At 42.2% G+C, this 18802-nt stretch overlaps 1 protein-coding gene across 1 annotated transcript in view; it reads left to right on the top strand.

Annotated features, from left to right (window-relative positions):
- The first annotated feature begins 9 nt into the window (after window positions 1-9).
- The window catches only part of col23a1a (collagen type XXIII alpha 1 chain a), a 142231-nt gene continuing 123438 nt past the window's right edge, over window positions 10-18802 (top strand). The window contains exons 1-2 of the mRNA XM_054791565.1: window positions 10-760; window positions 1309-1378. Of these exons, the coding sequence (XP_054647540.1) occupies window positions 464-760; window positions 1309-1378 (367 nt within the window). The 5' untranslated portion in view covers window positions 10-463. The remainder of the gene's footprint in view (window positions 761-1308; window positions 1379-18802) is intronic.

Below are 18802 nucleotides of genomic sequence, written 5' to 3'. Positions count from 1 at the left end.
ATTGTACAAAATATACCACAGCTCTTGTAGTAGGGCGACTGTGAGTGTACCTAAAATGAGGTAATCTTAATTGGGCATGGCTGCTTAGTCATAAGCAATCATGTCCTGGCCAATCCGCTGTACCATGAGCTGTCAAATCTGCATTCCCCACGTGGTCGGGGGGCGGTCTTATCTGGAGTTGAACATGCAACTTTTAATGAGGCAAACAATTGGATGCATTGGTAGTTGCTCACCGTACAGTCAAAGAAGAACGCTGCGAGCCCGCGTTAGGTCACCCCTTCGCTCGTTTGGATTCGCATCCATAGCGTCTGTTGGCGGTGTTAACCCAGTGCGCACCGCTGCTGCAACACTGGAGCTTCGGAGACCAAGAACTGGATGATGTGAATGCCTCACGCTCGTTAAGGACCGTTTTGAGACACACCATTCCCGTTTCACTTTCAACTTCCAAAGCAGGATTTCAAGCATGGACTCTTTGGGTGACTCTGCGGGGGACAACAAGTCGTCTGCGTGTCAGTGCGGACATAAACCCGTTTTCTACCGGTGGCCTCCCGGTCTCCCCGTCGCCGTGTGCATACTGCTGTCCCTGTGCTCCATAAGCGTGTGTCTCCTCATGAGCGTCAAGACCCACCGGCTGGAGCAGCGACTGCAGATGGAGCTGGACCGCGCGCCCACCTTCCACCCGCCGCTCGGGGCTTTCCTCCACGAGGATGGGAGCCTGGTTCCTGAGCTGAGCGCCTCCGTGGGAAAACTCGTGGAAGAGGTACTTGTCATACTTACTCTATTTCACACGTTGAAAAATAGACTCTTTTGCCTCATCTTGTGCGTAAAAATGGTTTACTTTACACACACTCGGTGTCGGCAGTTTTCTGGTAATTGTGGTGGCCCAATTAAACTGAATATCCTCTGGGGATCAAGCGGACTTGCATGTGGACAATTGGTTAAAATGGTTTTAACTGCGACTAACATGCCATAACCACTGATGATAGACGCTAAATGACGTGCTTGGAAACAAACCACTGCAGTTACGGTACATTTAATGGGGAGAAGATGGAGACTTCTGATTGGGACTTTTAGGAATATTTGAAATATTCTGCTTAATTGTGTGTTTAATTGGAGTTTTGTATTTGTGATGACTTCTTTGCAAACCAGAAAGTTGATTACATTCACCAATACACCCAAGAGAGGAACTACGTCAAAACGCCTTAACAAAAATAATATCTTGCTGTATCTACGAGTTACATACCTTTTTTTTTAAGATGTTTTTTACTGCACGTCCATGTCTTATGTCATTTTCTCGTATGTTTGTAGAAAGTCATGGTGCTCATGCCAAAGATGCGATCAATTCGAGATGTTGGCCAGGAGTGCGCCTGTCCTCCAGGTATGTGGTGTGTGTGTGTGTGTGTGTGTGTGTGTGTGTCACTTTCTGGAAATGCGTTTGACTGCTTCAAGCCAATCATCTCTGAATTGGACCTGCGTGTTGGAGTCTTTTAAATATGGTCTCAGCTCTTATTGTGACAGCAGCAGTCAAGCGCTCAGTCACTCCATGCCAGTGAGTGGGAGATGCTGACTTTGGTCCATTTGGCTTGTTCCTAAAGCAGAGAAAAGCGTGTGATTCACATTGTGGAACTCCTTATTTCCCACACAATTGAATTGAAAGGGTTTCATTAGGTTTGGCTGGTGTTGCATGTGTAGTGCTGTACCCAACTTGATTGTCTGTCTGTATTTGGATCAGTTTTTATTGGGTTTGCAGTGGAACCTTCTGTCAAGCTTGTGCTATATTCAGAATGTTCCCATAGGAAATCATGTCAAGTGAACTCATTCATTCCAGACTCAAGCTGTTGCCATCACCAAACATTTATTAATTGCAATCAATGTTTTAACATTTTAACACGTTTTGTCTGTCATACAAATAAAAAAGAAGTGAACCACTGTTAGCACTGTATTTATCACAATATAGAACCAAGCTGAATATAAGACGACCTCTCTATTTCAACACAAGATTTTGTAAAAATCTAAAAATAAAATGAATCATGTTTTTAGTATCTGTGAAAAAATGGTAGATTATTGTTTGATGAGCCACATGTACGTACAAATACTTTTAAAAATGAATCATACTGACCTGACTGTAAAACAAGCAACAGCTATTTTTCAAGACATGTTTTTGGACAAATAGTTTAAGACAAAATCAGGATATTATATTTTTACCATCTTAAAATGAACATACAGTGATAACTCTTTTGTCACGGCTACCCGACCGCGATAAGTGAATTAGGAATCAATATTAATAAATGGAATATTTTCATAGTTGGAGCATAGAAAAGGCATTCTAAATATGATTACCATTATTAGACCCCTCTGGACCTGAAATACCACACCTATAATCACCGTTACACTCACATTGCCCAATATAGTAGATATAAGCAGAGAAAATAAGTCATTTAAGACATAAAAAAAGACTCGTGCTTGTGTGTGTTTCAATAAATGTCTTTCGGACGTGTGGACAGGAAGTGACGTCACACATCGAGTTGCGTTGTAGCTGAAGGTGTTTATTATGATGATAATGATGATGACTTTATTATTATTATTATTAATGGGCCTGTTGTGGGAGAAATAATTATAAAATGATAAAAGCCTGATGTTGGCGAGCAACTCTGGTGCGTGTTACTAGTGACACCTAGTGGCCAGTGTGCAGTACAGTTCATTAACATCTTGTATTGCCTTAAGCTGTATTTGTATTTTAGTTCATTTAGAACTTTTTATTGCTTGAAAATGCTTCATTAAGGCCAAGATTGTGACATTTGTTTAAAACATGCATTTTTTTGGACTAAGAATAGGCCGTAGTGACCCACACAACAGCGATCATTTTATTAAATAATTTATTTTTGAAAAACTGCAATCGAGTGAGGGAGCGAAGTTCGAACCGTAATGTAGCGAGGACGACTGTATTTGGTATCTACTTCTCTGTTGTTTCCTAACTTGCTAACCTTTGAGACCCCACTGTGTCACAGCTACATCTCTCCAGATCACTCGTGTGTGAGTGATGGGAAGAAAAGCTCACCTGCTGCATGTATACCAGTAAGTCTCAAGATGACCATCTTTTTCGGACTGTATTGTTATTATTATTATTATTATTATTGGATTAAAACAATATCGCACTTTTAAAAACGGTATTTGTTTAACATCCTAACTGTCTTACAAGTGTAAAAATAAGTAAACCACCGTTTATAATAAAACGTAGCAACAATAAACCACTGATAAGCGTGATTTGGACAAAAGTATTGGGCTGCATCTGGAGTCTCAATGCATTTAAACATGGCCTCACAAAGTTTGCTGACATCAGTTGTGTGCTACTTTTAACAAATGTTTTGGTCTTGAGCTGGAAAAATGTTGAGTGTTTGTATTTTTGCAAGTAGCCTCCATCCAAGTGTTTCCCAAACTTCAGGTCAGGGCTCAAAATGGGTCCAGTTTTATGAGGTCAGAGTAAAAGGTTGTAAAGTGTTTTACTGATCATTAAGCTGGCACACAAGGGCTTTTCATGTCATCTGCAGTGTTTAGCAATATTCTCTGTACAGTAATGTGAGTGGCATATATTTTTAGTAAGGTTGGTTTTTCTCTCGGGCTTTTTAAAAAAAAAAAAAAAAAAAATCTTCCAGTCTTTTAATGTGGGGGTGTGAAAAGCAACAGCTAGAACAGGTGGAAGTTGTTCACAAGTGGAATTTCTGGCCTGCAGTCAACACATTGTGTTTTGGAGTGTGAGGTGTTTTTGTGTGTGCCAAGATGGAGCGCTGCCTCTGCTGCTGCTGCTGACTGACTGACTGGACCATGCACAGCCAACGCTACTGATGCTGTTAATGCAAGTCGTGCTGCAACTACAGTATATGCGCCTCGTAAAAAGTAGATTAGGACCAGCCTGGTCTACCTTTTTTCAAGCATTTCTTCTACCACATACAGTACATCTTTAGAAAAGTTGAACTGTCAAATGTTATGGAGAAGCCTCGGCGTTGACATACAGCCTCCACCGCAACATAATTTATGTTTTCTTTTTGCATTTTCTGCCTTTTAGCGCTGGTGTTTTGTTTACTTGAAAGAAAAGCTGTTTATTGCCGCACTGGTGCAGCCAGAACGCCTGTGGACCTTGTTTGTTTCCTCGACAATTAGATTGCTCAATATAGATTTGTTAGCCTTTCTCTGCAAATTGTGCTGCTTTACTTGCTGGCTCAGGGCATGAACTATGTGCATGTTGTTTTGTGTGGCCCACAACAAACGGAAAATGTTTTAAGGAGCTGTGTCCTCCTGTCTGACATGCGTGCATCCCATAAATTGACGCAAAGTCTTTGAGGGGGCCGACGGCGGCTCCTCTCTCAACACGACACTGTAAGGAGAGACCCTCCTCTCCCTTTAGCAGCACATTTGAAATCTGAAGCTCATCTCCGAGGCATCCATGATCGTGTGTGTGTGTGTGTGTGTGTGTGAGATACAGCGCCACATGCAGCATGAGTGGCATTTCTGCCATGACGGCTTTTGCCCTCCAACATCAGGGTGCTCACCTTTCAGCATTGCATCAACACGAGGGCCCAACAGGGGGCGACATTTCAGCCTCATCAGTTGAGCCTTTGGAAGCCGACTGGGTCGACAGTGTCCTCTTGTGTGTCCTCTCAGTCCGTTGTGACACTTTTACGCTCACACGAACAGCTAGGCAGTGCAGCCCTTCTTACAAGCTTCAGGTGTTTGCCATTAACACCCTCCTCTCTCTCTCTCTCTCTCACACACACACACACACACACACACACATTCATTACTTGCACCACATGGACACAAACAGTCTGCTCGTCTGGGCTAATTACAACCATGTGAGCGTTGTATGTGTCCTGTGTATGCAGAGTGTATTGTCATCACTGCAATTTGTTTTTAAAAGCTCTTTAACACGTCTCATTCCACTGGGGGTGGAGGTGGGGGGTTGTAGTGACTCTGCCCACTCTTGGGCACAGATCCAAATATAAATGCCAGGCGGAGGCGCCTATTAGTATTGCTCAGGAGGGAGCATTGTGACTCTTATTTGTCGTCAGTGAAATTCTGTTCAAACTCTTCTCGAAAATCCTAATTGTTACCCTGAGATCGAACACAATCCATTCTGGGACACTAGTCGCTTAAATGTAGTACTTAGTACTTAATCACCGTTGTTACGAAGCAACAAAACACTCCTCGTATTGTGGCTAAGACATGGTTGTGCGTAGGGTGATGCAGGACAAAAAGTTTTTTGGCTACATGTGGAGTTTTACTGCTTCTGTCTGCTTGATTATCACACCCAAAAGCAACAAAAACGCATTAAAAGCGAAACACACAGTCCAAATGTCATCCTTCACTTTCTAAACGGAGCTGTTGTGCAATGTTGTGATGTCTTGCGTAACGTAATGCGTGAAAGCGATTCATCTTCAGGAATAATTGTCATGAATAAAGTCCATAAAAATCCAAATAAAACAAAACAACAAAACAATTCCTCAGATTTACTACTTCGGTGTACGCTGATCCACGCGTGATTTTGCGTCACATTATGCATGGTGGCAATTCATCGTTCGTGTCATAAAAGCCAAAGATGCTCATAGATTCCTTTTGTTCTCCTCCCTCTACTGCTCTTTGAGCATAACAGCAGTTTGAACAGGAGCATAAGAGTCATTAATGGGTCTAATGATTCATCACTAAATTTGGTTTATTGTGAGGAATTGAAAGAGGCCTTCACAATACACACACAAACACACTCACATAGCACAATCAGAGTTCTGCAACACTTACAGTACATATGACTGATGGGGAAAAATACTGGGATGCAGATACACAGAAAACACATTGTTTTCGCTCTCTCACACAAGCTTAACTTTCACTTTCACACAAATCTAACTTTCATTTTCTAGAGGGGCGTGGCAGCTGCTTTATATGCTCTCTTACATCTGTTATTCCGGTGTTCGATGCAAGTGTCCAGCGCTGTAACGAAATATATTGGTCTTAACTTTTAATACAGTTTTGAAAACCTTTTAAATTGCGTGATCGCTGATTACTTCTGTGACGGCAAGGCGGCCCACAGGACCAAAAAGAAAAGAAGTTGCTTTTACAATGCTGTGGTTCCTACTGGCAACATTATTCCGCTCAATACAACGCTGGCATGGAAATAGGAGTTCAGAACATTCCTAGCGAGAGTCTGCAAGTTTCATCTAAAAAATAAAAAAAAAAAAGAAAAATGAAAAATTGAGCTTCATACTTTTACCTTTTTTTACTGTGATAGTTACAGCTCCTCAGCTAGCCAAGAGCATCCAAGTGTTTGGTGTTAGCATGCATGAGGACATGAGGGCATGAGGTGAGACCCCCGGCTGTGCGGTCAGATCTATTTCCATCAGATAAGAGCTCATTAACACATGGGATGGCAACACTGACCTGTGGATAAGTGTTTGTGTGTATTTGGATAATGGATAATGGACAGGGCATGTTCACGGTGGGCTTCTTTGACACGCACACACATGCAAAAAATAAGATAAAGTTTCTTGTCCTGTGTGTTTTCTGCCAGCTGCTGCACGTGATGATAATGTAACTGCTCTCAGTCCACCATCACTGTCGTCTCCAGCTCACATCCAAGACGGAGGGCAGACACGGTGCTCTTCCTGTTGCCCCGTCCGCCTGCAGCTGGAGACAAGAGGCAAAGCTTAGGCTTTGGGGGGGAGACTGAGAGCCAGGATGGGGCCGACCCCACCCCCGTGAGCTGCATTTGTTTTTAAAACCATAATAAATCAGGCAGGAAGCTCGCCGCTAGCCAGCCATAGTTTCACCACAGGAAGAATACATCGGTCATAACAGGGGCCATTAATGGCCATTTGAAAACAATATAAATGCAGGAAATGAGCCTTTACTTTGTTCTGCTTTATGATGCGTTCATGCTTACTAGCCATAATATCTTACGAGATCCAATGTAGAACTGTATATACCACACCTGATCAAAATTTGAATGGCAAGAATTTACACTTTGCACTGTTGGGTCTGAAGGGAAAACTGCACTTTTTTTGGAATTTTGCCCATCATCCACAATCTTTATGAGACATGAACTCATGTCTTTCTCTTTTCTGTGCATCCTAAAGATATAAAAACAGCTAAAAAGACGCAGCTAGGAATGCACGCAATGGGAAACACATATTCCACCGATAAACCCTTCTAGAAAAAAAAACAACAAAGTGCGAACAAGGCTCTATTTACATACAATGTGATGTGCATATTAACCAAGCTACAGCGACGTTGTTGTTGCATTAACATTGTTACACGGATCGAACAATGTTAGTGGTGTGTTGACACCTTGCCTCCTTTTTTGGAGGATTTGGCGATGTTTTGAGAGCGGTCTTTGTAGGCGGAACAGGTGTGTCCCGTTACGGGCAGTAATGAGTTGTCTCTGTTTTTATGTCATTACAACGCACAGACAAGAGAGACATGGGTTCATGTCTCATATACTGTAAGGATTGTGCAAAAGTGCAGTTTTCCTTTCAGGAAGTTCTGAGTCGAGCTTCAAAATGCAAAAAGGAGAAATGAGAGTGAGACAAAAACATTTGAGTAAGCAATTTATTGCAAAAGTGAAAGCGGCTGTTAAATCAGCTGATCAAAGCTTAAAATCACAGCCTTTTTAAAAGCCAAAATCCCGGCAAAAATGTGGATTCAATGTCAGGTATTCACACTGTCACGATCTCTTGACGGCAAAGGAGCTTTCTCTCTGAACATGGCCGGATGGTTGAGCTGCATAAGCAAGGCCTCTGAGGTTGGACACAGTAAGACAGTCATTTGAAACTTCTCCAAAGACGTGCGGCACATTGTCGGTTCATCGGAGAATGCAAGCAAACCGAGGCAAACGCCGAAAAACACGCTAACCGAGGTTCCACTGTGCAGTTTTTGCGCTGAGTGCTTTATCTCAGACTGCAGGTCCGCTACATCATGTCCATTGGGCCATTTTTACTGCTTCAGCTGCTTTCACGGCCATGAGAATGACTCACTTATCTCGATGCGTTTGCGCTTGTTTAAATGATGATGTTGGAGCATGTGTGTGTAGTTTATTTGGAAAGGAGGAAGGGAATGCTACCCGTTGAATAGTTGAGGATATTTAGCTTGGAGATGAGTTCTGGTGGTGTCTGTGTCGCTGAAGGTTGTTTGGAGCCACTGTGTGCTTTTTCAAGGATATGTAGAGTTCCACCTAACCTGCAACTGCATAATAGGGTTACATCCTTACAAGCTAATGCATATGCTAACCCCACGCAGTCGCCAGGAAACATCTGCAGTACATAAAAGTATAATTGTGAACATGAAGTTGCAGTTGCAGGTATGACCCTAATGTGTTCCTAAATTGCAAAATGTATACGTTTCAGGAATAACACTTTTCATATGGAAGCGCATAAACACAAACCATATCCAGAGCCCTCAAGCCCCCCCCCCCCCCCCCCCGGCCTCTCATCAGTGGTCTTATTAAAGTTAGCTTTGTGCAACCGCAGCGTTTAATAGTCGCGCAGACATTCTTCCTTTCTGAAAAATAAACAGCCTGACCCAAGCCGGCCGCTCTGCAGCCTGCGAAGGGCCTCGAGGGCCCACAAGGAACACACAAAGGAGTAAAAGGCCGAGAGCCCGGCGGTGGCGTTTGGGATGTGCTGATCACATATACAAAAGCCACCTTATGTGGATGCGGTACACACAAACACACACACATACACACATACACTACAGTACTATTGGAGCAAAATCACTGCAGCTAGTTGTCATGATGAAGGCCTTTTTAAAAGACAAGTTTGCTTTGCATCTTCATTTCTAACGGTACCATTGCATTCTTCAGGGGGTGATAATGAGACGGAAAATGCACTTTTCAAAATATTTACTGTACTGTTGTCCCTCACCACCTCGCACTTCAGCTTCACTCTATCATGGTTTTTCAGGAATATATTCATTAATAAATCATGCTGCTTATTTTTGGCCTAAATTAAGCATTTTTAAGCATAACAATGCCTAAGAACTTAAAATACAAATAAGGCATTCAGAAGATGCATTCAAAGCTGCTGTGAGTGTCTCAGTAATGTTACTTGAATGTTCAGTGAAACGCCACACTTGATCGCCGGAACAACAGGCTTCTATTGCAGGTTTATATTATCTCGCAATAATCCCTAATAAAAACACAGACTACGGTTGCTGCTGTAGCTAATGCAAGCTAAAACTCGCATCTGAACCCCTCACGTCTCTTCCTGTCTGCCCGCCACTCAGCTCCCCTAGGGAACACATTTATAGCAACACACCAGCACGAGGCTTATGTATGTCTTAAACGGCTTATTTACTCTTATTATGTCTACTATATTAGCTAAAACGAGTGTAAAGGTGACTGTAGGCGTGTTATTTCATGTCTAGAGGGCTCTAATAATGCCCACAAATGTATTTAGAATGTCGTAAACAGGTTTTTCTGTGCTCTAAGTACAAAAATATTCCATCTATAAATAAGGAATCCTACTTAGCAGAAATTCACTGATCACAGTGTCTGGAACCAATTAACCGCCATAAACGAGGGATTACTGTATAAGACGACAACTCTTTTTTTCAGACTTTTTATGCAGGGAAAAAATACCTCAATGTATTCGGGTCAATGCAGTACTTTTGTTGAAGGAACGTCTCTCATCAACAACACAAATATAATGACTACTTACAAAAATAACAAATAGCTTAATTAGGCAATAAAGTGAATAGTGTTGAAAATAAGTTAATATACGCTCGTCCCTCGCTACATTGCGACTTGAACATCGCTGCCTCAAAAAGTAATTCATAAATGATAGCTGTTTGCTGGTTGACTGTGGCCTATTATTAGTAAACAAATCTTGAAGGACAAGTCATATGTAGTATTCTGGTCACTAGACGGCAGTGATGTTACATTCATGAGACATGACGTTATTACATTACCTTAACACTTCATGTAGTCAGCCGTGGCATGTCCGACATGACAGAGTGGGAAAAAAAGTTGTCCTCCCATTCCGTGTGGAAGTGGTGTTTGTCTTGTTAATTTGTCCTTCTTCATTACTTTGTTTGAAACTCATTATGTTTAGAATTAGTAAATTGGAGGCTAACTAGTTAGCTCACTAGCTTGCTATGCTTGCGGCGGCCGTCTCGTATGTCCCTGCAGTGATCCTGTAGCCGGCGCAATGTGTTGTAAAAAAGAGCGTAAAGGTGACTATAGGGGTGTTATTTCATGTCTACAGGGCTCTAGTAATGTTGAAGCCCGTGTTTAGAAAGTCATCAACAGGTTTACTATGAAAATATTCCGTTTGCTAATATTGAATCCGACTTCGCGGAAAGTCACTGATCACGGTCGGTTCGGGTCAATTAAGCGTGCTAAACGAGGGGCGACTGTACATTACAGCTTTGAAACGAAAACTTCCCAGCTGCCAGGGAACACCCCCACCCCCCACCACCCCCCTCACTATGCCACTGAGAACAGGCTAGAATGGCCGCTTGAACAGTGCTGAGCAGACACTTTGCAAACATGGCAGCTATTAAGAGCTTGTCTTTAATGATCACGAGTGGCAGGTGACAAGGTGAGCGGCCTTTTAATGGAGCAGCCACCGGGCCCCTTGCTGCTTGATGGCATCGCAAGGTCACACTCTTCTCTACTTTACTGCTCATAACGTCAGTCAATTTACAGCCAACACGGACCGTAAAACGTGTGCACGCTTGCATTATGCAGACAATCCTCCAACATACCTGCCAAGTGCACCAGCAGCCTTTGATGTAAATCCCATCATCTGTTCAAATGCGCAACAGGCAGCTTACACACGGAAATACGTTTCGTATGAGTCTATTGGGGAGTATTTACAACCCATTTAGTGCAGTAGGAATGTAGCGCATCTGATTCCAGCTCTCAAGGATTTAGCGGCCAGATAAGAAGCAGGTGATGGTAGACAGAAAGGCGTAGGTCGGCACTCATCCCTCCTGGAGGTGCACTGAATGAGTGGCCTGGGTATTTGTGTTTTGGAAGTGTGCCGCGAGTGTGAAGGTTACTGGTCCAGATGTTCCCCCCCGTGGCCAACGTCGGTGCTCCTGCGCTATGTAAAAGCTTCCCTCCGCTCCATCAAGGTTCGCCACTCGGCCGGCACCTCTTTAATGAGAATAGCACTCATAAAAGTGATGCGGAGGCCTTTGAACGCGCCTTCAGCATCACCAGTCAGTGTTGTTCTTCTGGAAGAGCGAGTGGAGGGCAGATAGCTCTCAACAACTTAACACCAGCGCATGGGAAGGAGGGGCTCATGTTGCTGTGGCGGGCCTGCTTTCTCTCCGACTTTGACCTAGACTCATGTCTTGCCTTTCTTTGCATCATTTTTCCATTCCATGCTCTGTAAATCGTCCCTTTCTCTAGGTTCTTTTTTAATTCCTTACTTCATGGGTTCATTTCGGGTGCACACTCACTGACCAGTACATTAGGTACACCTGCACCTGAAATGACATTCAGTAAAAGAGAGGAGAGCAGATTTGTGGTTTTCTGTCGCTATTATTAGGCAAAACACAAGCAGTTTGTCATTAGTCATGTCACGTTTAACATTGTTTTGTTCTTAATAAAAGTCAGTGAAAAAACTAAAGAGCCAAGCCTGGGAGGCAGTGACTCACTTTGCGGATTCATGTTGTTGTCTTTTTTATTAGAAATGCAAATTAGTAGTATTATTATAGTAATGAGCATGTGTAGTTATTTCTAAAATCCAAAACGCATTGAATCCAATCATTTTTTCGTCACTGAGTGATGGCCCTGGAATGTAACCTCTTGGAAAAGCGGGCTCTACTTTACTGCCCTTCAGTACACTTGAACATGTATACTATGTGCACTGCGTACTTAGTTCCGTTTAGTGCTGTCCCAAATTGATTCCGGTGTTCCCTCGTTTAGCGCGGGGGATAGGTTATTTTTGTAACATTATTGTACTGTCCATGTTTTAAGGCTGCAAAACCCCTCACATTTAACATTTTCTGACATTTCTCTCGTATTTAAACACTCTCAAAAAGTTCAAACCTTCGTTTGAATTTTAACGATCAACCTACTAGTTTGGACACACAAAATTATGAAGTGACTCACGCGTATTTCACTCCTCCTCCTGCCTTTTCGTCCTGGCGCCGTTCCGCTGTACTGTAGCGTTTTTGTATCCTTGCTGCAGTACTCCTCCTCCTGAAAGTGTGCACGCTTATCAGCAGATTGTGGCACTTTTAAGTGGGTGGTAATGGCTGTAAACAAGCGTTAATGAGCATGTGCTGTACTGGAGGAGTGGACGTTCACTGTCCTTTTAATGACCGTGTCCTGTTGCTGTAGTTTACATGCAGCATATGTTGTATCAGTGTCCAGTTAGTTTTTTAAAGTTTTCTGTGTGTGTCTGCATGCTGTATGACTCGTTCATGCATTTAATGTTCCGACGTTTCACAACACACCGGCCATATCATCGTAAGATGATACCTGAGTGCATTTTTTGGAGTCAGGGGAGTATTTCTGGTGCAGTCTTTTGGAGGAATATCTGGAGTGGACAAGCTATTGGGGCAGCCATCTTTCTTTGCCTGTGTCCCCACTGCTCCTCCATCTGGCCTCACATTGTCTTGCACATCTGGAGTGTTGCATTGTTGGCCTTTTTGTCATAGTTCCTGAAAAGCTTGGAAACATTGCATGTGATCCTCCAGGTCAGCATTCATGGAAGTTCAGATGCATCCGAATATGCCATGCATGTTTTTAATGGCAACTGTCACCGTTTAACTGTTTTTTTGGGGGGGGGGGTTTGGTCCTTCTTCAATTCCAGACACCAGTGATGCACTTTTGTAGAAGACATGTTTATGTACTCAAGTGTTTTCTCACGTCCATGTGGTTCTGGTTGTGTGATTTGGACTGTGGACAAATAATACAGGGATGAGTACAGGGAATAAGACATCCCGAGAGCAAGATACTTGTGCACACTGTGGCTCTGCTAAAGTGAAATACAAGAACTTTACATGTAAATGCAATGCAATATTACAACGTATGACTAGGTTTTACCTGTCATTATTCCTCTGCAACATAGGATCACTTTGGGATTGAGAATGTTGTTTAGGCATTGGAAAGTATGGACTTAACAACATGAACTATGTGTGCACACCTTCAGCGTGCACATTTTTAACAAGGAAATCATTTATACATGCAACCGACCAATAAGAATCCAAGCCAGTCGTTGTAAAACATGCAACAAATGCACTTGAATGTGACCTTTAGTGTTTTACCCTCCTAGTGTAGCTTAACAAGGGAACCACTCTACTGTATTAGAAACAGTGCAGTTTTATACCAATGTTCATACCTCTCTGCAGTATTTAAAGTTTTTATCAGTATATTTATCAGTTCAGTGTTCAGTGCTGACATCGTAAACCAGGTGTGTTTTCCAGCAAGGACCACATGGTAAAAAATGCAAGGATGCAAGGGCCACTTTGATATTTATTGGCAAGAAGTTTTCAGCTTTGTGATGTCGGTGAAAAAACGTATTGGAAGAATTGCAACATTTTTTGCTGTTTTTATCTTTTTTAATTTTCAAAATATTTCAACTTTCTTCTTAAATAATATTCATAAATTTTCTTTTCATATTACCATGACTTCATTCCCATTATATTTAAACTTTTTCCCCAACTTATTTTGATTTGCTTATTTGTCATAATACTCCAACTTTTTTTAAAAAATAACAATTTTTTTCTTTTTCTTCATCTCTATGCTACTAAAATGACATTTTTTCCTCATGAGTTTATTCTAGTAAAACTGCACCTTTTTCTTGTTACAATACAATTCTTGTCAGTATTTTGACTTTATTCTCGTAAAATTACATCAGTTTTTTCCATTTCTGTTGTCGTCTTGTACGTTTTTTTTCTTGTAATTATGACTTTATTCCCATGATATTTTGACTTTATTCTAGTAACAGTTTAGCTTTTTCTGTAACATAATTTTCCAAAAATCACAACGTTATTTGTTGTTTTGCTTGTTTGTCATATTATGACTTTTCAAAAATAATGTATTTTTGCTTTTTAACTTTATGCCAATAAAATTACTTTACTTTTCCCTCATAATACCCTCACTCACTCCCTCACTCCCAACGCCTCAAGGCACCAACAGGAGAGACAGAAGAGTGGATACTACTGGCTTGTTAGAACGCACAGAATAGGGAAAGAAATGTGTTCATATTTCACATATAGAATTATGGATGATGGATAAAATTCCCAAAAAAGTGCAGTTTACTGCAGATTTTTGTTTTTATATAGTTTTTATTTTTAAAATTTTATTTTCTTGTTAAATTAAATTATTAGAATCTGTCGCAGGTTTACTGCTGCTTTCTTTTCCCAGCATGTGTCACTTATTGTTGAAGCAGAAAGAAGCATTTGTACCATTCTTTGCTCGATAAGTCAAAAGTTCGAGGTCTGTTGTTTTTTTAAGAGCTCTTCATGTTTTCTGTGGGAGAAACTCGTGGGATGCAAGCACTCGGGCAGAGAAACATCCTTTTATGACTCATGTTGCTTGTTCATGCACAGCCACTTGATGGATTTAAGGTCCCTGGTATTTATTGTTGTTCGGTGGTGACTTTTGCACAGTGTTGTATAAACACACCTCACAGCCAAACGCTTTAGCATCACTTCCACTTTTTTCACAGTCTGCTACACTTGAACGGGGGCCAAGCACATTTTGAGCAACGTGGATGTTTCTGATCCGTTTACACAAGCACATGTCACGCAGAATGACTTTATTGGCTTCAAATGCCCAGCTGCTTTATCCGTGGGAGATCTGAGTTGATCCCGTCAGCCAGACGTGACAAAGTATCTTGTCTGGGACTCCAATTCATCCCCATGGCAAGATCAGCTCATTTGATTTTTTCCCTCATTTGCATATGAACTTTTAAACCCCCTTGTTTGCTCTGTTTTTGCTGTAATGTGAATGCATAGACCGTAAATTCCGCACTATTGAGAGCAACTGAATATTGGTCACACCCACCAAATTTGTACATACATGGACCGCACTTGTGTACAAACCGCAGGTGTCCACATTGTAACATGGGATATTTACACAGAAAGACACACTATAAACCTTGCAATCCTACCTACCAGGTGTTCCCAGCACCACTTGTGAGCGCCGGTGAGATGCTTTTTTTTTCCCCCCTTCGGCGTTCAACAGCTGCTGCTGTCCAAGCAGTCCAAGAAGAAGCTGTAGTAATTCAAATGTACTCAATCAAACTTACTTAAGATTTGCCTGATCGAAACACGATTGCTGCATAAGACTTCAAAACAGGATAACAGCGTCCACTTCACTACTTCCAGAATCTGCACTCTAAACAAGCATCATGGGAACTGTTGTTCTTTTAGCCATAAATTAGCCGCATCATTGCTCAAGTCGCAGGGTTCAAAGTGTGTGACAAAAAGTAGTAGTCTAGAATTTATGGTACATTTGTTTGTAAGCTAACTCTTACTCTACCCCTGTACTGCTGCACGAAAAAAAAGCGAAAAATGTGTCTAAACTTGCACCCCTACTGTGTTGCCTGTGTTGTTGTTATTTTTCTGACAAATACGCCACATGGCAGAGGTTTGGACTCGAGTCACACAACTTTGACTCAAGTCAGACTCGAGTCACAGTTTTGTTGACGATAGACTCGACTTAGTAATATAATCAAAGACTTGCAACTCGACTTTGACTTTGATCGGTGCGTCGCGATGTGTCCAGAAGCCATTGACCATTTGTCTAACGATGATCGGATATCTGTATGACTTTATGCTAGCTTGTTTTAAAAAGCATTTTGAGCACAACTGTAGGGGGCGCCACAAATGCCATTTACTGTCATGTAACTATGACTTGCCTGGACTCCTCCTGCACGTGTGAAAGCGTGAGAGTGTGTATTGTCAGGTGACAGAGGAGAACAGTAGGCGCAGGTTGGGGGGAGAGATTTCTGCACCCCAATGCAAGAAAGCCAGATAAGATCAGAGCAGAGGGGAGCACAGCTGGAAGCCTTCCTGACTTGACCCCAGTTCCCTGCCTACTTCAAATTCCTCCAGTCCTCCCTTGTCCCCCTTCTTTTTTTCATCTTACCTTCCAACATCTTTCTCCTGCATCCGCCCATCTTCCCCCCCCGCAGCCTACTCCATTATTCGTCATTTTCCAAACAATGTCCTCATGTCTGGAGCATCCTCGACTCGTATTTTTTCCTCCTCCTCCTGCGTCGCATCTCCCCTTTTTACTGCCTCCTCTTCATCTTTCTCCTCCCCCTGCCCTCCTCTCAGCAGGACCTCAGTAAAGTGGGGTCAACCTTTAACATTTAATGCTGTGTCTCTCCTGTGTTTGGGCTCTGCTCTTTGACCACCTTCATTCATACAGGACCCTCCAAAGTGACTGATTGCCTTTCATGTTTTCCCCAGGGCCGAGTCCTAGACATGACAGTAGGCCCGACATTTCAAAGGCAGGCGTGTACGTTTTTTTTGTGCAAATTTACAATTGCGGGTCAAGACAAAGCAAAAATAGCGCAAAGCAGCTGCGCTTGTTATCTTTCGTGACCTGTTTTAATATCGATCGCCCGCTGGAGCCAGGGTAGGTGGTGTCATTCACCAGAAGCGAGAGACCAATTTCTTGAAAATGAAAATTCGAAGAACGAGGAAGTGTCAGCGGCGGAGGGAATCTGAGCTGTGCGATGTCTTGGAATGATTGTCGTGTATATTTAGCCTTGCTCAGATGGCAACACAAAGACAGCTGTTGTTGCACTTCTATTTTAGCCACCTTAACCAGACCCCCCGTCTGTAAATAGTCTGCACTGTGTGAGACGCATTATTTTCAAATATTATTACAAGCCTGGATTTCACTGTCTGAGAACCTGAACTGAAGCCAATCTGCAGCTCACTTTTAAGCAGGTGTTGTTTATCCTTCTCCTAGCATCCCGTAATGATCCTCTGACGCTAACCTTTCAACCTCTTGACCTTTTTTTTTTTTTTTCTTTGCAAAAGTGGAGTATCGCAATCTCTCTCAGCGCAAGCCTTAAACCCTAAACATGTCCTATTTAGTGTGGCCAAAACAGGATGCCTGAAACACCGAAATGCAACCCCCCACCCCATTTCACAACTCTCCCACCTTCCAACACCGCGCACACCAGCCGTCCTCAAACCTCACACTCGTCTCCCCTTTCCACCGGGGACCGGACGTCCATCAGCACCCTGGCATGGTTCTGCAGCCAAACGTGGAGTGGGAAGTCTTGGATGAGTGATGGGGTGAAGAATGAGGGGGGAGAAAAAGAAGAATATAAAACGAGAGGCTGACTAATCAAAATAAACGTTTGGGAAATGAAACCATAAAGGCCCCATATTATAGTATTTTTCAACAATTTTGAATGAGTCTCAGAGGTGTATTTTAAGTGTGTTGGCCAAAATCTAGCCTTGATGGAATTTAGACAATTTAAAAGTCTTTTCCGTAAGCTCTACCGGCAACCCACCTTTTATGTGCTACAGTGCTAACATGATAGTCCCATTTTATACGCTGAAAACCAACAAAATGATCAACCCTTCAGCTCACTAGTGACAGGTCAGAGGCGCTATCATGTCCATGAGGAAGGGGAGCTTTCCTTCATGAAAGCATCAAAACCTGGACAGAACTTCAAAAGCAACCTTTTCTCTCAAAAGCGGAGGGAGATGACAGATTTTTCTCACATTTGGTGCTCATATATAGGCTCTAGGGACACACATCACTGTTAGAACATCATTAAAAAGTCCATTTTGAATCATAGGGGACCTTTTGATCTTCAACACAATCCATTTTTGGGATTGCTGCACGTTGGGAACACAATAGAACCTTGGTTAGTGTCCTTAATTCATTCCAGAAGGTCGACTCAAACCAAATCGTACCCTAATCGAATCCATTTTTCCCATAAATACTGTAAATCCAATTAATCTGTTCGACACCTAAAAATGTTAACACAAAACTCTTTTATAGTTTTACAATTATACATTTACATGCAGAAAAAAATTCAAAACGCGTATAAATACATACAAATGATGAGTGGAAAGCATAATTGAAGATTTAACATCACTTTTTCCTTGACACGTTTGTTGTCAAAGATGGCTGTGAGGCAGCAAGGCCCAGCGTGTCCGTGTGGATTTCACCTTTGTGGTTTGCTAGTTTTGGATTGAATTCAATAGTGTTTTTCACCTTCTTTGTCAAAGCACTGGCACTTGCAACTTTGTTCGGCTCCATTTTGGGTTATTTTGCAGCCATGATCAATCCCTCGCAATATGGCGGTTTGATTATCGCTCCCTCGCTACATCGCGTTTTTTTCAAGAATTAATGAATGATTGCTGTTTTGTGGTAGACTGTGGCGTATTATTAGTCAAAACATATTTAAATACAAGTAACATGTAGCATTCTGGTCACTAGGTGGCAGTAACAACACAAAACATTGAGACATTACCTTATATTACATTACCTTAACGCTGCATGAAGTCAGCCATTGCATTTCCGACATGATAGTGAAAAAAAGCTGTCCTCCCGTCCCTTGTGGAAGTGGTATGTTTTTGGTTTCCTAAGTGTAGAAGAAAAAACTCAAGGTTCTAGCTCAAGTTCTTGCTTGCTAGCCTATTAGCTTGCTATCTGGCCACCTAGCGGCTGTCTCTTATGGCCCTGCAGTGATCCTGTAGCTAAAGTAAACGATGAATAATAGGACTGTGAAGGTCACTATAGGCGTGTTACTTCATGTGTAATGATGTTATAAACTTTATTTAGAAGGTCGTAAAACAGGTTTTCTGTGCTCTCACTACG

This window comes from Dunckerocampus dactyliophorus, chromosome 11 (assembly GCF_027744805.1).
Source record: "Dunckerocampus dactyliophorus isolate RoL2022-P2 chromosome 11, RoL_Ddac_1.1, whole genome shotgun sequence".
Lineage (NCBI taxonomy): Eukaryota > Metazoa > Chordata > Actinopteri > Syngnathiformes > Syngnathidae > Dunckerocampus > Dunckerocampus dactyliophorus.
This window is presented reverse-complemented; position numbering and strand designations above follow the sequence as displayed.